The sequence below is a fragment of the Hevea brasiliensis genome, chromosome 16, assembly GCF_030052815.1.
Source record: "Hevea brasiliensis isolate MT/VB/25A 57/8 chromosome 16, ASM3005281v1, whole genome shotgun sequence".
NCBI lineage: Eukaryota > Viridiplantae > Streptophyta > Magnoliopsida > Malpighiales > Euphorbiaceae > Hevea > Hevea brasiliensis.
Window position 1 is genome coordinate 47,624,959 of NC_079508.1, and position 21,701 is coordinate 47,646,659.

The 21,701-nt window shown below is 31.5% G+C and overlaps 2 protein-coding genes across 3 annotated transcripts; both read right to left on the reverse strand.

The window, feature by feature from the left end:
• Positions 1-3,886: 3,886 nt before the first annotated feature.
• LOC110672872 (probable F-actin-capping protein subunit beta) lies at positions 3,887-8,261 on the reverse strand. Its single transcript, XM_021835782.2, has 8 exons — positions 7,897-8,261; positions 6,991-7,061; positions 6,366-6,479; positions 5,881-5,966; positions 5,726-5,799; positions 5,473-5,592; positions 4,613-4,708; positions 3,887-4,319 (listed from the first exon to the last, which is right to left on the reverse strand). The coding sequence occupies exons 1-8, from the start codon at positions 8,023-8,025 to the stop codon at positions 4,239-4,241; spliced, it is 771 nt and encodes a 256-aa protein (XP_021691474.2). The 5' UTR covers positions 8,026-8,261; the 3' UTR covers positions 3,887-4,238.
• Positions 8,262-12,834: 4,573 nt separating this feature from the next.
• LOC110672876 (uncharacterized) lies at positions 12,835-20,807 on the reverse strand. Of its 2 annotated transcripts, XM_058138113.1 has the most exons (16): positions 20,505-20,807; positions 20,315-20,374; positions 20,138-20,228; positions 19,151-19,223; positions 18,838-18,883; positions 18,476-18,586; positions 17,756-17,849; positions 16,452-16,548; positions 16,297-16,357; positions 16,013-16,143; positions 15,326-15,363; positions 14,840-14,886; positions 14,425-14,548; positions 13,769-13,894; positions 13,606-13,686; positions 12,835-13,055 (listed from the first exon to the last, which is right to left on the reverse strand). In XM_058138113.1, the coding sequence occupies exons 1-16, from the start codon at positions 20,583-20,585 to the stop codon at positions 13,000-13,002; spliced, it is 1,317 nt and encodes a 438-aa protein (XP_057994096.1). In that variant the 5' UTR covers positions 20,586-20,807; the 3' UTR covers positions 12,835-12,999. The 2 variants fall into 2 exon arrangements, with proteins under 2 accessions (XP_057994096.1, XP_021691483.2); XM_021835791.2 differs by lacking the exon at positions 14,840-14,886 and having other exon boundaries at positions 15,246-15,363; positions 20,505-20,805.
• Between the last annotated feature and the right edge of the window lie 894 nt (positions 20,808-21,701).

Below are 21,701 nucleotides of genomic sequence, written 5' to 3' on the forward strand. Positions count from 1 at the left end.
TCCACTCGTCGAGAGCTTCGCGGCGACATAAATTTCGAATTTTTCCGACACCGTTTTTCGATGGGTCCCACGGAACTTCGCAGTGTTTTTCCGAGCATTTAATGAGCTTAGAAAATTTTGAAAAATTTATGTACTAACCCTCGTATTATGGGCTTCGTGTAGGTATCTTCAATTCGCGGAAATTCGACCGTTTTCCGGGTCTGTAAATTTCCGGCCAGACAGACCCGTTACCGGAAAAGTCTCCGAATTGGACCGAGGTTTTGGCTACCCCCCCATTGTCAGATGTCACAAGCGCGTCCCCGAAGTCAGAATCGGCAAAGGTAAACCCGAACCTTGCTTTTTCGTAATTTTCTAGTGCTTAAATAGGATTAAAAATCCATAAAATATTCGTGGTAGCTTAGAAAATTATGATTCTTTTTGCAATAGCTTAGTAATATTGCTAAGGACCGCGGGGCAAAGTTTAAGAATTTTTAGAGCTTATTTGGGCAGTTTTTGCAAAAATGATCAATTATAAGGACTAAATTGAAATTTTACATATTGTGATGGATGACTGATTTAATGGGCCCAAGAGGGGCTGTGTGATGTGATTGAGTTGTGGACATATGGATTGTGAATATAGAAGTGTGTTTTGAGCCATTTTGCAGGTTGGGTGGGTCCTAGGTATAGGGGAGACTCTGCCGGATTTTCGGCACGACTTAGGACGTATTTGGTCTTTTCTTGATTTGTATTGAGTCATTTGTATTAAATAAATGTAATGTAATTGTCAGGTGAGCCGGGACAGTCTTCTTCCTCCGCCCAGCCGTCACAGTGACCGTTGTTAAGTCTGTGAGTAAAATATTAATTTTATTGTAATTTCGATATTATTATATGTTCAGCATGCCCATGCATCACTTATATGCACATATTTATGTAGTTAAACTCTAGGCACGATTTATGTTGCATTCATAACTGTTAACGTGCCATGGATGTTGTTGTGGTAATTTGGAGCAGTGTGCGTGCGTTGGCATGCGTGTGATGTGGTGTGGACTATGGATAGGACGGGTAGTCACGGCTTGAGTTCTTCGCTGGGACCTGATCCTTCGGGGGGTAGTCACGGCTTGAGTTCTTCGCTAGGACCCCCGATTTGGTTTATTAAGCGAAAGTCCGGCTTGAGTTCTTCGCTGGCACCAGGTTGGATTTAAGAGGGCTGTATAGGGGATCAGCTCCCATATATTATGATTGATGTTACAGGGTGCGTGAGTGCTCCAAATTACCTTTTTGATGTTATGATGTGAAAATGTTATTGATGTTGCATTTCACTCTACAGGGTGCACTAGTTTTAGATAGTTATAGAGATTATGGTTAAAATTGATATTTTACTCTCTGAGTCGAACGCTCACTCCTGTTCAATATTTTTTTCAGGCCACAGGAGGATATTTTTTTTGAGGTTAACCTGCTTTTCTCCCTCGCAGGTCGTTTATCAATATTTGTGTAATTCTATGAATTTCTAGAATTTCCGCATGTGTTAGAAACCTTCATTTAAATTGGGCTTGTAATATAAGTTCTTATTGTGGACCTGTAAAATTATTATATGCGTGTTTGATGGACTGGATGAGGGAGCTGAGCTCCCATTTATCTTTATGATGATATGAGTATGTGGAGGGTGAGCTGAGCTCCCCAATGGATTGTATATTGTGTTTACAGGTCGGGTGAGTCAAAAACTCCCCGTTGAAAGGTCCACTTTATGGCCGGACTCTGTCCGGTTGGTTTCTTGAAATTGGGCCCAAATGGGCCTTAGAATTGGGTTAATGAATAGTTAGGCTTACTACGGGCCTCGGGGGCTTTAGGCTGTCCCAGGTCCTAGTGCTGGTCCGGCCCATAGGTTGGGTCGTGACAACATGTCCTTGGGTTAAGGGAAAGTTTTTCCTTGGACCTATACCAATTTTTACAACAATCCTCTATTTTAGGTTCATGAGATAATCCTTCTTTTAACCTTTAAGTTTCTCACACACCTTTTATGCTTCTGGATTCCAAGGAAAGTCCTCCTTAGAATCCTTGAAACCCTTTCTATTCAGACTTTCTCATAGGTATAGAGGAGAATGCTTCTTTGAACCATTCCCGGCATTCTACTTTATACTCTAATTAAAGGGAGAGTCCTTCCTTGAATTTGCCAACCTAAATTATCCTTTTGTTATTTCGTTTACTAAAATTTTTATATGAATATTTATTTCAACCTCAAATATAATATAAAATGTCTTCAATCAAATGTATAAATAGAATAATTACCGGTTTAGCAGAACAAAAAATGCTTATTAGAAAGATGATTAGAATCCTTTTACGTTAACAGGATGAAATATGTGTATAGATGTACAGACTAAAATGATATTTTATACAGGGTGTCTCGAAAACGACCCTCTATAAATAAGTAAGTTGTAAATGCATTAATAATTTAAATTGAATCAATATGGGTAAAGAATAATAGTCGATTATACCAATGATAGGATTTTGATTCATTAAGTGAGAGTCCTCAATAATGAATAAAATTCTCTAGGCTTTACTCGACACATTCTCTTTTGGGTTGAAATCTCAATCAAAAGGGAATGAAAGTTGAAACCCATTTTAATTCAATTTCATAAATCTTTTAATATCACGTCTTATAAAAATTCACTTCACACACGACACCCTCTATCGTTTGGACACCGATGATGAGAGTAGTAATGAATAAGCTGGGAATCCTTATTATTCATTATAAATATCTAGGAACTAAATGATACATCTTCAATATTAGAGTCCTAGTTTTGAAGAGGGAGGAATTTAATTAAATGGAGTCAAAATTTACTTTTAGAATCATCCCACTTACTTTTGTATTTGGCTCATTCTAATAGTGAGACATTGAGTGTCTCAATATTTACACGTTTCATCTTTTATAAGAAACTAATATCATAATTTAAATTCTAACAAAATTATCAACATTAAATTATAAATAGCACTTTTTTAAATTTACTTACCCTCATTGAGGATGTAGGGTGCCTAACATTTTCTCCACTTATATACGGATCTCAAATCCTAAATATCTAAAAATAGAAGTAGAGAACACTCTTTTCGAATTCTCCTAAAATAAAAATGATTTTCTTTAATTTTTTTTCAAAATTGAAGTAGCGACTCCTCACTTTTCACTTCGGAGAAAACTGCCCAGCGATTGCAAAACCCTTGTGATAGACACCATTTGATTGCAACTTTTTATTCCAGAAGCTGAATCTTGGGGGTGATGATGAAGTCTTGGATGGGACTGCTGCTGGCACGGTTGATGATGGTAAGTTTCTTGAGTTTACATTACATGCAATGTTATCATGCCTACTGAAACAAAATATCCAATTTGGAGAGCTGCACTGTTCTGTTCAATCTTAAATTATCGAAAATGCCTTATCATCACTGTAGATGATGATGGTGATAATAGTGTCATTGAAGATGAGAATGTCGGAGAAGCAAATTCAGCTAAGAAGGAAGGAGTGCCATCTGCGTATAATACTGAAGCAAGAGTGTCTGTCACTGGGAGTGGTGAACCTGACAACTTGAATCTTTTCAGTGGAGGTGTTTGGTATTCAAAGAAGCTCTTATACAGAATCAATAGTATCTGAAATAAAATTTGGCCCAAAAGACGTTAAAAGGTGATTCAAGTCTCGCATTGCCATAGTTTAGATTTATATATTCGGTGGACATTAGGGATCGAATACTGCTAATGACATTACCAGTTAAATTATTTTTTAGAGATTTATTTTTTAAAAAAAGTTTAATGAGTTCACTCTCAGAATTTCTCATTACCTAGCTACTGGGTAACTACAAATCTTAATCCTAGTTCCTAATTGTAAAAAATAAATTAACCAAAGAAATTTAATTTAGCAGGCAATAGAGAAATTGTCCTTTCTTTAAAGAAACAAAGAAAACTGGTAATTGTTTCACAATAATGTCTCAGCAGGAAAACAAAGGAACAGTACAGATGGTCATTTCAGAATTACATTGCAGAAATCATTGAAACTGGCTCAAATGATGTCTTGGCGAAAGCACAAAATCACTTTCCTGTGCAAAAGGAGCTACCTCAGTTTACAATGAAATAGACAAGCTGTTAACATACATTGATCTCAAGTCAAGGGTAAAAGGTAAAGAGACGAGAAAATCTAAAGATATCCTCCAGCAATCACACTTGTTACACAAATTTCCGAGACAAACTGAATGCATCTTCTATTGCCGTCATCATATGATCAGCTGTTTGGCAATCTCATCACTACTTCAGCTGGGGGTCGTAAAGTACAAACCATCTCTTTTGTCTTCCCAAAATAAACCTGTAATAGGACTGTGATTTGCTTAGATACCAAATAACTCATTGTAAATCCAAAAGACAATTCCTTGATGGCAAGGCCCCACTTGACTGTTGTAGCTTCAACCTAGTTTTTTCTTTTAAATAATTATTTGAAAGGACAGAGGATGCAAGAAATTGAAACTTTATTATCTTGCATTATAAGGCAAACGCTTGACCATTGAATTATAAAGTCCAATGGATATAAGTTGTATCCAAAAACTTGGATACCTTACCATTTGGTAATTAACACTTCTGACTAAGGTATGAACCACATACCTGATCAAGCGAGTTCCTAAGCTTACCCTCCATTTCTTCTATCATCCTTCCCATGTTACACAGATGACCATCTGCAATTGCGAGATCCATGTTCATCTGCAAAAGATAAAATGGCAAGTCAACCTCGGACTTCAACCAATGGTGATAGCTGTATTCCAGCCTTCTTGTCATCACTTAAAATGATAAATGGATGCCAAATTGCTACTTTACAAAATCAACAGCAGACGTTATGAACACAATAATTTCTTGCAAAAAAGGAATGCTGCTGAACCATAGCTTTCTATAGCATTTTGAATCATTTATTAAGTTCACTACTGAGTTCCACACATATCAGTATTAGACAATCTATAGTAACAAGTGCCGATTAAAATAGGAGGGAAAATTTAGTTTTCATGAAGAAAAAGAAAATATTATGATCTCAGGCACTGACAACTGAGAAAGAATAAGGTCCACTGAGAACATGCCAACGTCTATCTCACAAGAAATGAAAAGGTAATTCTATCCAACCCCTCTTGCTCGTTAAAATTTAATGGGTAAAGATAGCATGATTCAACCATCCAGTATTTATAAAATTTTCGCACTCTAGAGGCACATTTTTTTTATCAGAAGGAAAAAGGGCAATTCTTAAAAATTTAACTTAACTTCTCATGATCAGCAAAAGGGTTATTTCCCAACCACCCCCCCAAAAAAAAAAAAGAAAAAAAAAAAAATCTTCTCTGCAACCTTATCAGGAAAAAAAAAAGTTTCATCATGCAACACTAGTGAATTCATTAATCTGTCAACAAAAAGTGAAATTGTCTGTTCTATACTGACAGAGCAGGGGGGCAGGGGAGGAGACAGAAACACGACATGTAACATACCTGTCGTCTAATAGACCCTGAGAGACTGAATGTACCAGATGACTCATCATTTGTAGTCAAAGACAGCATAACAGTACTGGTCAAACAATAATGGGCTGTTCCTTCGTCTTCTGGCCCCACCTAAAGAACAAATTAAAATTTCAGAAATAAAGGAATAAGAAGTGATATAGTTCCGTAATTATAAGGAAAAATGGGAAGGATAAAAAAGGAGGGAAAGGTGAAAATTTTATCCCAATTAGTCTACAGTCTTTACCTCAATAACATGAATAGCATCCCACGCTCCCTCCTGCAGGTAACCCCTTCTGCCCTGTCCTGTCTTTGAGCCATCTTAATCCTCAAAGTAACAGCAACCCAGTCAGAGATATAAAACTGTGTACTCTCAGCGCTAATTTAGGCAGAAATGCTCACCTTTCTTTATCAAAAAGCATGCTACAAAACCTTCACTATCATCATCTTCCCACAAGTAAACAGATGAGATGCCACCTTCATAATACCTACCAGCTGACAAGTTGATCAGACTGCTATGATAAACCTTTGGCAGCATAAATAAATGACAATGACACAAAGACCCAAAAAAAAAAAAACTACTTTACTAGCAAAATGGTAGAAACATTCCTTTGAACAATAGTTGATTAAAAAGGGCAGAAAGCCAGAAATTTAAATTTGTCATATTCCAAGATCATACAACAAAAACTATTAACAGCCAAGAGAATATATATATATATTTATTCTCCTCTACACTACAATCATCAGGAAAACAACATCCAGTCACTTGAACAATTAAACAAGTCAATTAGGAAAGAAACAAATCTTTAGCAACTCTTCAGTACCAAAATCACTACTAAAAAAAAAAAAAAAACTGACTCAAAGACGAGGTAAGTAAAGGACCTCACTGGTCACGATAGATGGCAAAGACTTCATTTGCTTCAATTTCAAGTTTCCTCAACTCTGAAGATGGATAAGGTGCATCTTCCAGCGGTGGATGATATTTATTTGACCAAGGTGACCTACAAGAAGAAAGTAAAATTGGTCACAACTGAAGGCCAATTTCCATTGGAGAAACACACATACAAACACATGCATGTGTGCAAGCACACAAAAAATCAACACCCTAAGAAAACTGAAATCACAGCCATGCACAATGGGGATAACATAACTCATGCAACTCTGACCTTAGAAAATATAATACAAGTATAGAATGAAAGAAAACAGAAGTGAATAAATATAGCACATGAAAGATATGATCAAGTACATTGTTATGGATTTTAATGAAAAGATGTATTTATTTTCAATGACAATCCAGAAAATGCCTTCCTATGATTTTTGTCTCAGGAAACGTCCCTAAAGCAGCCCATTTTAATAAATTTTATATCCATATTTACGAATTCAGGGCATATCAGCTCTTGAATGACAACAGATCTACACAATTAGATCATCTTCTAGACATATTAGATATTTAATCTACCATGCTACAAGCCTACAACTACAACCTTCAATAAAAGATAGAGAAGATGCTACCTGTAAGAGTCAGCATCTCTATTGTATTCACACAATATGAACTCCTTTCCACAATCCACATCGCATAAGACCTGCTTTCTCAAAAAAAAAAAAAAATTTAAACTTAAAAAGATGCATTTGACATTATACAAAAGCATTTTAAAAGAACATAGGACACAATCTCTATTCACATTGAATTGAAGACTCTGTATATATTGTTTGCCCATTCAAAACCAATACATACTTAAAATGTTGTAAATTATTTGTTCACTTAGACAATAGAAGAAACAAAATAGTTCATGTGAATCTCTTTCAGATTGAAAGCAATTACTTCATATAAAAATGAATATTATTGCCCCTAATATTGCCCACGAAGTGAACCTACCACTTCAATTTTGAGGCTGAACATGCTGCCAAATACATTACTATTGTTTACAAGTCAAAATTATTGCAGGAGAAAGTCTAATTTCAAATTTATTACATTTTCTTTTATTAATATTAAGGATGCGTAAGGTTGAAATTTCACCCAACAAAACCATTTTCCCCTCATTTTTAGTTCAATTAAGTTTTTATATGAATTTTTTTTTTCAAAATTTCTACATAGAAATGCGCACATTATGCATTTTTTTATAAGCATACAATTTGCTCATTTGGTGATTAATACGCACATACGTATCCAGATTTGTCACATTTTCCTCCTCTTTCTCAGTAGCCAAACAAACATGTACCAAACACTAACACAAAAGAACTAAAAAAATAAGGCACCGAAATCGAATCAGTAAAAAATCAACCAAACACAAAAGTAGCACAAGTTAACCAAACGAAAACCAAGCCCCAAGCAAATCACAAAAACAAGAAGCCGAACTTCAATTCCTTCATATATATATATATATATATTAAAAATGGGTATTAAAAATGTAAAAACACCTGGAGCGGCTGATCGACTTGGGAGAGGAGATCTGAGGAGTGATGAGGTAGGAGGCTAAGAAGAGCGGAGAGAGCGGTCTCCGATTGCTTAGGGTGTATTCTTCTCATCAATCCCATGGCGGCCTCCATCACTCTAATTTCTTTTCTTTCACAGGAAAAACAGCCAGAAAAGGAAACAAAAATAAAAGGAAAGAGGTTCAAATGAATTCCCTTGCCTTCTATTCTCTTCCAAAAACCAAAAAGCGGAAAGAGGCGCGTTGTTTGATCCGAGTTTCCCTCGCGGGAACCACTACTGTGTTATAGAAGCCTACTCACTCCTTCTGATCCCCATTCTCTAAGGATAAATTATACGCTAGAAGTAAGGTGTCGGTTCGGATTTTGTTTAGAAATCGAAATAGAATTGAAATTTTGATAATATCATAATTTTATTTTTTATAATTTGGTATGATTCTTATATCTTTGATTTTAATTGGGTTTGATAAGATTTTAATTTAATTTGTAATTTTTAAAATAATTTTATATAATTATTTTTAAAAAATATATATATAATTAATATTTAAGTTTTCAATTAATTATTAATACATATATTATATAATATATTTTTTAATTATTTTTAAATATATAATTTTTAATTATAAAATGTATATATAATTTAAAATTAAATGTATTATATAATATTATATAATATAAATATATTATATTTTAATTATTTATTAATTATGTAATATTTATTTATAAAATATTGATATAATTTTAAATTAATATATATAATAGTAATTAAAAATTATAAAGTAATTTAATGTGTTTATAATTAAAATTATTAATAAAATATAGATAAATAAAATATAATATTATAATATATTTAATCCATAATTAAATATACATATATAAATATATATAATTATATTAAAAGTATATGATACATAAAAAATTATATTTTCAGTTTAATTTCAATTTATTATAATTTTAGTTTGATTTCAATACAATTCTGATTCAATTCTTAGTGAATAATTAAAATTGAATTAAAGTATCAAAATAATATCAATTCGGTGTAGTTTTTATTAATTCATTTTAAGACTCAAAAATCATGCACGGCCCTAAATTGAAGTATCTCAATTTACGTAATAATAATAAAATGTAATTTTATATTTGTAATACAAAACTTTTCATCTCTAATTTGAACAATAAAAATTTCTTCTTATCCAAATTTTAAATTATTTTTAATGATATATTACTTATTAAATTTAAAAAATATATTTTTATTAATTTGATCATTGTAAAAAAATTAATTAATTAAAACTAATATATTATAATTAAATTTTATCTTTTTTTTTTCTTTTTCTCTTATTCTCTTTTTACCTATAGTCCTGATGATCTATATTACACACATCGACCCTTCAGTAATTTAAAATTTATTTACTGAAAATTATTAATTCATAAAAATATATTTTTTTAATTTAATAAATATTATATTAATATAAATAATCAAGACACCAATTATTAAAAATCTCATAAAATTTTATATTATTTAAATTAAAGATAATAAAAATTTATAAGAGATTAAGAACCTATTAGATGAGTGGTATGCATTTAATTATTAAATCAAACTAATTATACCACATTCGCAATTTAATATTTAAAAACATGTAATTTAATTTTTGATAAAATAATACTTTAAATTCTATTCCGCTAACGCTTAAAATAAATATTTTGATATTGGCGTTATAATTTTGTTAAGATCATATTTAAAAAAAAAATCTTAAGTCCTATAAATAATATGTAAATTTGAAAAAAAAAAATTGAATTAACATGTTTTGATTGTAAAAATAATTTTATTTTATTGATTAGGCAGTTAGACACTGCTGCATCAATATGGATAATAAAGTTACAAAATTAACATTTAAAATGAAAAAAAATTAAAATTCAACATATTATTTTATTAAAAATTAAAAATACAAACTTTTTAAAGTGTAAAATCTCCTTATTTTTTAAATTATGAATAATTTTAATTAATTGAATACTTTTTTTAATATTAAAAAATGCTTAATATTAACACTTGTTAATAAATATAGGATAAAAGAAAACCTTTATTATTATTATTTTAAAACCTTTATTATTATTTTTTTTTTTTTTTTCCTTTTCTGGTGTGTCTCATGATAGAGCAGTAATCATTTGCAGAGGAGATAATTTGAATAAGGTTGAGTGGTGGTGATGAGTTGCGGTTGTGGTGCATGTTACCAAGGGGACCTTTCTCCCTACCCCATTTGTGACAGACAATGAGGATTTGATTTGAAGGCACAACTGTTTTTTACATCAAAGCTTAAAACTTTGGGACTTTGGATTGAGATTTAACATGTGTTGCCTTTAGGGATATCAAGGTGGAGTGTGAAGTTAGTTTTCATATATTTATATTTATTCTATTATAAATTATAAAAAATTATTGAATATTCTCGAGATATATATATATATATATATATATATATATATATATATATATATATATATATATATATATATACACACACGGTTACGTTAATATGAATCTTACTTCTTATAATTCATAAAAAAATATTAAATTTTTGTGAGCAATTGATGTAATATTTTTTAATGTGTCGAATATATTTCAACATTTTTCTTATGATAAAAATTAATTAGGGAGAAGATGTGTTATTCAAAAATAGATCTAAATATAATAATATGATGAAATTTATCTATATTATTAGAATTGCGTAAGGTTAGGTTATGTTTGGTGTTATGATGAATCTTAACATTAATTACTTCTGTCACTAATTCGTTTGTGTGCATGTTCTATGATAAAAAAAAAAAAAGATAAAAGGTTCAGGAGAGAGTCAAAGTGCATGAATCTGTAACGAAAAAATTGAGGCAAGCCTATTTATCAGTAGGCTAATTCTTTGGGATCCCACATCTATATAAAAATAAATACTTTATTAAAATTATCATAATTTTAATGATGATTTATTTTCATCACTAATCTATATGTGTACGTGTACTATTTTTAATAAAAAAATAAAATTAATATTTTATTTTTATTAAAAAATATAAATATTAATGAGATAAAAAATTTTAATAATAATATTAAAAAATTAAAAATTATAAAAATAATAATTACTCTTATTAATTTTGCACCAAACGCAAGGCATGATAATTGCCGTACACATTTGCCTTTGCTACTTGGACCCCCTAGAGTTGATCAAATCTATACTGACGGTTTTTCTTTTGTTTTTGGTTTTTTTTTTTTAATATTTCTTTTGTTTTAATGTTTAACTAACATATAATTTATTTGCTTTTACATAAAAAAAAAAACATACAAAAAAAGCATACAATATATTTGCTTGCATAGTATGCAGATGCAGGTATCTTGAGGACAACCTATAAATTTGATAAGCATATATTGGACCTAATTAGGTATCACAGTGGTGGGACTTACTCATTAGGTTTAGGTCATATTATCTAACTTGATGTTGATTTTTTTTTTTAATTTTCTCTTAATTTTTTTAAAATTTAAAAAATACAGCAATTATACAGACTGCCTTTTTTTTTTTTTAATTGCATAAGCTTCTATGCAAATATACAGATTTTGAAATTAAAATTTAAATATGAAACTTTGAAATTGAAATTTTCCTTCCTATGAAAAAAAATAATTCCATTTAAAAAAAAAAATCAAAAGCCTGATAAGGCATTTATAATTAAGAAATATAATTTAACCATTGTTTAGTTGAATTGTCAAATTTTAACAAGCCGCCGAACCATGCATGCCCTCTAGATTGGGGGCACCTTCACTCAAAAACCCAAGCAACCAGACACTGCAACTAGCCATCCTTCACAATTTTCTGCTGGTGGGAGTGAGTAGGAGATTTCGTACTTGTTTATTCCCTTCAGAATTATGGATTGGTCATGTCACCTATGGCCTCACATTTCTGATCCTCTCGTGCTTGAATCAAGAGCATGCCGGGAAGAGATTTTGTTAGCCAAGCGAAGAGGATATCCAAATGTTTGGATTGAAGGTGATTCTTTATCTATCATCCAGGCTATCAAGGGATCAATGCCGCACTTATCTTTTCAAGATATCATTTATGATATTACTTCTTTAGCCTTGGATTTAGTTTCTGTTTCATTTTCTTTTATCAGTAGGGAAGGGAATGGCACTGCCCATTCTCTAGCAATAAAATTCCTTCATGATTTATGCTTTAGATGCAATATTTCCTCCCAGACTTTTTTTAGTCCTTCATAATCTGCCGTTTATGGCTTAATGATATTTTTATCTTATGGAAAAAAAAAATTACAAATCAAAATCGGATTGAAGAGTGAAAACTAAAATGTGATCTTTCAAGATGTCAACTCAAGGATATGCAGTAAAGTACTTAAATTTTAATTTGCAACATAAAATCTCTTATTTTTAATTTAACATAAAACCTTCTTATAAATTTTAATAATTGATTTATGTTATTTATGTTGAAGTAAAATTTATTAAATTGAAAATTTATGTTTTCAGTGACGGATAGTTTTAAGTAAACAGTTCCTGAATTACAAAAATGTCAATATGTGCAATTAAATTTTTTCTCAACAAATATCAAATTAACATAAAAAAAATATATAATTTTTAATATGATAAGTGTCTCATAGATAAAAATAACTTAAAAACTGACTATTAAATATTAAAGGGTTTTTTATTACTTAAATTAACAATTAAGAGAGATTTGTGTTACAAATTGAAATTTAGGTACCTCACTATTACATACCTTAAGTTTAAGTACCATCTATGTAATTTACCCTATTTATGGAAAAACAACTGGACCAGATTGTGTAAATCATAAATGACCATAAGCACAAGGTTGGTATTAGCTGGAAATATTTATGATAATGAATAATTAGCAAATCATTCGTCTTCCTTTCCAGAGAAAGAACTGACTTCAAGCATGCATGGAAACATTGTCTAGGCTATAAAAGAATTCATTTTTCAACTTACAAAGCAATATTACCAATGACATGGCTTGTCAAGAAGAACAAAAATAATATTAAATAATGATATATATACTAAAAAAGTTGCTGCAAAATTTCCAGAAAACAAACACTTTCCGTATGTTAACGAGCTCTTGACTTCGTATTTTCCAGTTTAGAGCGCCGTTCTTCATAAGATGCTGGTACAAGAAAAGTAGAAACCTTAATATCAGATGAATCTGAGAAGGAATTATCTCAATTTGAATTTCATGATATGCATGACAGTTACCAATAGACACGAGTCTAATATCTGTGTGTGCGTGTAAGAAAACAGTTATTAACCTGTTGGCAAGCAGACAAAGTATATGGGGTAAAAGAATTTTCTTTTTTGGAAGAATTAATTCATGTGGATTTCTGCTTGTTTTGAAAGAAAAATTGCCCTTCAGTGCCTAATGATAAATCAGTTGCTATTGGTTGGCTGCAAATGAGAAAGAGTTCTGCCAACTATGTGCGTCAACACCGAATGACAAACTTACAGTTACAAACCAAAACATGATATGCAATTTTCTATACATGAAGGCAAATAAATAAATAAATTACACAGAACACAGAAATGCCACCATCAAGTATTCTAATATCAAGCTGTCCAAAATAATCGCACTCGATCTTTTTCTTCCTATGGTGAAAAATCCACGAAAAAGGTCAACCATTTATTAAGGAACACAATTAATATTTAAGGTTAGGACTTACGTTCAGTCGGCCTTGACATGAGAGGAACATGTGAGGCTCTCTTTTTGTCTGTTCCATTCCATCCATTCCTTGAGCTTTCGTCTGGAAAGTCATAACAGAACAAGAAACTATAATCAACCAAAGCAAGTTAATAAGATGGTACAGTTTCAAAAGGGATGAGTACCAGAATTGATTTCAGCATCATTTGACAAAGGCAAACAGCTGAGTAGAGCCTCATGAAAGATAGCAGCTTGGAGTTGGTATAGCTGACATTCATTCTCCAAGTGAGTGCGCAGAGCTTGCTCAGCATCTATCACAAATTCAGCAACAATAATTAAATAATTATTTCAAACATTGCCATTGAAATTGAGTAAGAATTGAACTAGCATGTGATGGAAAAAGGAACTAACATTTGAACTCTATAAATGCAAAGCTTGTCTAAGCAACTACCATCGGATCATAAAATTGCAGTATTAGGTCCTAGGAAGTAACTTCAACAGGCAGAGTCTGCTTCATCTCAACAATTACCCAATTGTATTGTCCTACTGAAGTAAGCTCCTGGGACCAAACTTTAAAAGAATTACATGATTCAACATTTTTTCCACTGCTTTTAAGACGAACTACCCTTGTCAATGCTTACCCATGGGAAATAATGAAATGGTGCATTAAAATCCAAATTTCTCCTGGGAAAAGAGGATATATAAATCCACAAGGTGAAGATACATGTTCTATCCTAACCACAGAACAACCCAAGACAAAACCAATTGAAGGATCAAACTTCAAAGTTCTAGTAAATATTTAAAAACATGTTAATGAATCTACTTTTCATGTTTGTAGTACCTGTTGAACATGTAAACTTGAGACCTTCAAATTCACAGGAATGAAGAACCAACGGGATTTCTGAGGCCATGGGATATTGGGGTTTCCTTGGTGTCCTATCAATATCCAGCAATACATCTATCACCTGCGCATTTGAGTACTTAAAATGAGTTCCTTCATGGCACATGAAGAATTCATCATGAAGACATGAAGAAGTGAATATTATGCAATGTAGCCATTGTTGAAATTGTCTTAATGATGCATCATGTGGACTTGCAAGCCAACTCTTGCTATATTTTTTTATACATCTCCTATGTGAAAATTCAAACTTGGGGAATTCCCTCAAATTTATGAACAAAAGCAATATACAAATGCTACCATCAGATTGTTCATTAGTTAGGATATTCTAGCTCATCTAGAGGATCACAATGCTTACTAGCATATATGAGCAAGCAAGGAGTATTGCCTCCAAATGGTCCCCACCTGAAAATTATGATAAAAATAGCTATCATTGTTGCCAGAATTTTGGTGCATGGTGGGTGGGAAAGTTAATTGCAAAACTACAAGGAGGATTTGGGAAAATAGTAAGATGAAGCTCATTGAAGATTTACACTGCTCTCATGCATTCATGCAAGCTTTTTGTGCTGATGTCTATATGCATTTCTCTCAGCCATTGTACATGTATTCATGATGTCTCAGGTCTAATATTTTTGTGTGGACATCTTAACCAAAGAAAAAGAAATTAGGGCCTACATGCCATAATTATGTATGCAAGACTTCCTTTCTTAAAGAGTTAAATTAGCAAGATAAACCACATGCTCATGAGAACAACTGGTACGCACATTGGGGGATTCAAGACCTTGGCCAATCATAAATAGCACAGCAACCATACACCGGACTTGGTGCCACAGGAAAGCACTACCTTTTAATTTTATAGCACAAAGTTGATTGTCTTCAAACCTGCAGATGGAATTAAAGTCAAGTTGCATAAAGTCTAACTAGCAATTTCTGAAACAGAACATTGTCTTGTAATACATGGGAATTCAAACTAAATCAACTAGGTCCACAACTTAGTTTCACTCATTGCTTAATTTCGTCTTTATCCATATTCCAGCCATCCAACAACCCAACAAATACTAGTGCAACTATACAGCAACAAGTAATCAATCCTGACTCAGTGAAATTATCAGGTAGTTTACAATTTAGAAGTTTTGTATGCTTCACACTTATTTTTGTTTTTATTAGTTGATTAAGCTTGCAACTCCTCTTATTCTTCCAACTTTTTATCAACAAGAACTGACTTGAAGACCTATCACAAAACAATCAACTGAATCATTTGAGAAAACCCAAGGACTGATAGTTGTTGCAAATTCAACCACAAATTCATTACTCCTCTCCAACTTAATATCACAAGTTCACAACTGCCAATCTTCATTTAACTCGATGAAACGTTTTGGAATAGAAAGTCAAGTCATTTTCATACATGAACATGAAGCCTCGTATTAACATAAAATGTGCTCACACCAGTCAACCACAAGGTCTACGCATTGCTGCATCCAATGGCTGCAGAATATAAACCATATTGAAAAAAAAAAATTAATTATGATACCTCATTTTACATGGAGAAATTTCAAATGAGGTTATATGCCGCCTGTAGTTGTGCACGTTCACCGCATCCATCTTACAGAAGTTTCTGAAGTCATGCTCCCCAATAAATTTTTTGCCTGCACTCTCCATAGCCTGGCTAAACACAGAATGGTGAAAGAGTTATGGCCCTGTTTCTACATAGTGATCAGTATAAAATCAAATTTGTTAAATGTTATAAACATCATGGGATTTAAAAAAAAATGATGATGATGAAGAAGAAGAAGAAAGAAAGAAAGAGCTACATACGAAGAGATTGAGTTTGTCGATCCAAAAGAAATATTTATACTCCCTACTGAGACAGTTAAACCTGTGTCATAATAGAAACAACTGATTATGCTAAGACATAAGAAAACTAAATTAGAAACTTGAAAGTAACAGTTTACGGAGCCACTTGGGAGAACCTTGCACTAAAATCATTTGGAACAGGACACCAGCCTACAATTCGAATATCGTTTGGAAGGACTCGATTCAGTACTCTCACATAATCAATTTCTCCTTCTGGAAAAGGAAATGGAAATATAAAGACAAATGAAAATTACAGTAATAGTATGAATTAAATCCTGGAATTAGAATGAATTTGATTCATATTTCATTTGAGAAAATGTTCCCATCGAATTTGATCAAGACAAGTAGTATGCAATGTGAAAGCTGGCTGCTCTGTCCTACTTGTGCCCATCTCCTCCACACAGTTAGTTATGCATACTTTTGTCACCCTAAAATACTAATATTTAGAACTGGCCCAACTTTGCATAGATTTAACTCAAGTTTAAGTCATGATTAAGTTTAACATCAAGCTCAAAACATTATCTAAGATTGGCTAATTAGTTTTCAAATAAAGTAATGAGCTCAAGTTTGTTTCTAGTTTCATCAGCTAAGGAGCAACAACTATTTTTAATATATTTATTGTATAATGAACCCTGCTTCTTATGCTTGCTTGCGTGCTTAAGTAAACACAATATTAAAAATACTACTTTTAAGTCATGTCTTTAATTATTTGTTTACAGTCACAAGTGTGATACTTTCATTATTGTTATTTACTGGACACTTCCTCACAAAGTTTTGCTCAAACAGAAACAGTTCCTATATTTAGCAAATATTTTCCTTGTTATGATTGTTCATGCCTTGCTTAGCCTTAGTTTTGGTAATTGGTAGTGAATTTGTCATACCTTGTAATATATAAGAGTTGACACTAAAGGCAAATGAGAAGATAAATATGTGTGCTTATGAGAGAGAGAGAGAGAAGTTGTGGGAATTACCCATGTATTACTGTGCAATTGTCAGAAAGCTATCTCACCCCATAAAGCAAATTGGATGATAGTGCCAAAAGAAAAAAAGAAAAAAGTCAATTCTCCTTTAGCTGTGTACTACTCCATTACTAGAAAACTTCACAAGCCATACGCGCAGCAATTGTCTGATGAAAAGATGATTTCATTTATCCATCATATTTTCTTTGGTTCCTTTTATAACATGTTCAGTGAAACTGTTCAAAAATTGGTAACACAAAACAGGATTTTAAACCATGAAACCATATTTGTTGCTGCAAAAACAATGTTAATACTGGATACAAGTGAATAAAATTTAGTGGTTAAAGGAAGGACAGAATCAGCACTAAACCATTTTAAATCCAAAAAGTTCCACCTAACATAAACAAATAAAAGCTCAGAAACCAATCTAAAAGTTCCCAGAACAGGATAATGTGGCTGACCATTATGCTCATGCTCTTCTGAAACAATTTCCCCTGAATTTTTGTTGTTTGCATCAATGTCCTTGAGTTTGGATCGTAAAAACAAAGCAATCACCTGCATTAAGCATTTTCCATGCTCTCAATTTTCAAATTTTTTTCCTTTTGTTAAGGGGTTATGATCACCATCTAACTATGCCAAGTTGAAATCAGAGGAACTATATGCTCAAACCAAAGAAGTATGAACAAAAAGTTTTGGCATGAAATAGGTAATTAAAAAGATAACTAAACCTCATTCCTAAACTAGTTGGAATTGACTATATGGACGAATTTTCTCCATTCCACCTGGTTTAGGACTACATCATTAAAAAGAAATAGGGTCACTAAGTCCCTTCACAGTGACACTACTTCCCTCCATGATCTGGATCTATTAAAAAAAATAATAGCTTTTGTCCCTGAAAAAAGAATGACAACCATACTCTAGCATGCAATTGGAACTATTATCCCATGGTTTATTTAAAATCACATGGATGGATAACTTTGGCCAACAAAATAGCAAAGATGACATTCTTGAGAAAACAGTTCATTGTAATGTTTTGATAGTGGTCAGAGTCTGACATCCTCAAGCATGCATAATAGAACCTTCAGTTATCTGTATCAGCAACACCTTTTTTCACATGTTAATATTTTCCTAAAGCAAAAGGTTATGTCAATGGGGCAAACCTAATCCACAGTCATCCTTACTTGTCCAACTGCAGAAACTCCTTTGTCTGTTCTACCACATCGAGAATACTGTATCTCCTTCTTGTCACCAATTAAAAGCCTTGTCCTTTCAAGAGCTTTGAAAATCTCAGACTGCAAGAGAAAAACTATTAAAAAAATTCACCTGTTATAACAACAGATCATTTAGTGAAATTACTTTATACACCATCAGTTTTTGCTGATTCAACTGTGAACAAAGTAATATCTGCTATTGGACCAAGCTTCAAAAAATTAAAATGGAAAAGGAAATCTAACCAAGGTTGCCTACTATCTCTTTCTATTTCTTCATTACAATTCCAAAGCCCTATAATTAGGAAGGGAAAAAAATAACTAAAATATCACACCTCAACAGTTGGATCCATCTGTCCTTCTGAAGAAAAACCATAAAACCTGTAATAAAGCACATATTGTTACAAGGTCTTCATTCTTCCACTGTTATTTTAAAAAGTGGATTTTTCTGATACATAAATGTAATGATGACTAGAAAAGTAGAATAATTTTTTAAGCAATAAAGCAGATTAAAGGTAGAAAAAGAAATAATACCCAAATAAAGCCAAAACCCTACCTAGTCTACAGCTTTTAGATATTGTATCCAAGCCAGTGAAATATCTAATTCATATATGATCGTCAATCAATAAGTGAAGCCAGATCAAGTACCTTTGACCAAAATACATGATTTTTAAAGCTACAAATCTCCTTCGATGGTGATTCATGGTACTTGTGTCATAACCTGTACCCCAAGCAGATACACATTTAGATAAAGAAAAAGTGTTTGCTTAATTGCCATTCAGCAACAAATGTGGAATACAGGAGAGCAGAGTAAACTTAAGTGATCGTGCACAAATAATAAGAAAATCCTACAAACACAATGCTGTCAGTGATCTCACTCATGATTGCTTCCCTTATTTCAATTTTTATTTTTCAATATATACAAGTTCACAATACTCATCTCAACTTAGCCTTAATCCTAATTTAGTTAGGGTTGATCATATGGATCATTTCATATGCATGAGTTTGTAATGGTAATCAAAATATGAAGGGCAGAGAAATTTGCCAATTCCATGGAGCAAAGATGGGCACAAAATACATATAAAATTTGACTACTCTAGGCAAATGTAAAACAAATTTGGATGAAGCAACCACTGACAATAGCATAAATGGTTCTACATCCATATATTTGCAATAATCAACTGGTAATCTATTTAACTTTCCCACCTCCAACAACAAAGAATTAAGTTGTAAGCCAACCCCACCCAGCCAAGAAAAAAAATTAACTATGTACAGCAAAGGTCATTAGAGACTTTTTTTAACTGGCAAGAACTTGCTATTCAAATAATGACTACAAATAGGAAAAGCAGAAAGTTAATAGCATTTACTTTCATATGGAAATGGCACAAAATACTGAAAAATCTGCCTCCAAAAATGTTTAGCATGCTTCCTTAAGACTTTAATTTATGCTTTACAAGGACTTCCAATAGTGACTCATCATCCACTTAAAACATACCAAAAAGGTTCCTACATGGAAAATGCTAACAAATCACAGAATTTCAAACTGAATCACTTACACAAGAAAAAAAAATCTAACACAGCCCATGCATTTTTTTTCTTTGAAAACTAATACTAAATTAGGATTTCAAAAGAAACCTGAAATTTTGTCTCTTGCTTTCTTTTTAGCAGTCTCATGCCCTCCAGGATTTACTTCCCCACTCTCTCTTCCATCAAGCTTCTCCTCTGTCTGCAGCAAAAATTATATAATAGAATAACAACTGAAAAGAAATCAGAAAGGAAGAAGAAAATGGTATGACAGATGAACAAACGAACCTCATTGCAGCGACAATTTGAGAGTCGAGCGGATAATTTAGCATTTTCAGCCTCCAATTCCTGGTTTAAAAGCAGAAAAATCAGAGAAAGAAAATTGCAATCAGTAAAGTAATTGCAGAATAAAAGAAAGCAAACAAGATATTTGCTACTTCTGGAAGAAGCATCTTAGAAGATACAAAGCAGAGAGCACCTTGACTCTGTTTTCGAGAGAAGCTATTTGGGATTTCAAATTGATCACAGCTTCTTCTTCTACTACTACTTTTTGTGACATGGTTGATTGGTTTGCGTGGCGGTCGTCTTCGGTTGCAGCGCTCTTCACTCCGTTAGTTGGCTTTGCTTGCCAGGGGAAGAAGAGAAATGGTTACAGACCATAGCCTAGTTGTGTCTGATTAGAATCAGCTAATACTGTGTCGTTTGGTGTAATTTAAATTTTGAAATATATTATTTTGGTTTAATTAATTCAAGTTTAAAGAAGGTGTAATGGTTATAATAAATTTTGTTATTTTATTTTTTTTATGCTAATTCAGGCTGGATTTATTTTAAAAAAATAATTTTTTTAAGAAAAATATCAATAAAAATTATCTTATTCAATATCTTTAAAATTTAAATTTGTCTCGTTTAAAAATTATTTTTAATTATTTAATTTATTTTAAATTTAATTATATTTTTTATATTTTTTATTTAATAATATATATTAAAAATTAAGTAATAAATATATAAAATTTAAAATCAGGACTATTATTTTTTAAATTTAAATTTGTCTCAACTCAATTATATATTACCTAATTTTAATTAAGTTGAGTGTCCATAAAAACTAAGCAGTTGCATCCCTAGTTTTATAATTTGATTTGAATTTTTTTTTTTTAAATGATAGAAGTTTGATTTGAAAATTTTATATCTCAAATTTTTAGAAAAAATAATAATTTCGTTCTCATATTATAACTTGATTAATAACTAAAACAGATGAAAGATGAATTAATAGACGAAATCAATTGTAAGAACTAACAAAATATTTTTAATAATATAAAATTAAACTATTAATTTCATTTTAATTCAAAATTAAATAAGAATTTATTTTAAATTAATTGTTAATAAATCTTTATCTTTGAATTAATTAAACTATTTAATCACCTTATTCAATTTTTAATCATTCAACTTTTTCACAAAAGGTCAAAAATACAAATGCATTGGAAATTTAAAAATGTCTTCTATTAACAATTTTTATAATTATTTTTCACAAAATTAAAAAATAAAAAAAATTAATTAAAAATATTTCTTTAAATAATTTTTTCCTTAAAAAAATTTCTTTGTTATTAGGGGTATGACGGAAATTATAATTATTGAACTAAATTTTATTAATAAAAAAAAAATAAAATGTCACGTTGTA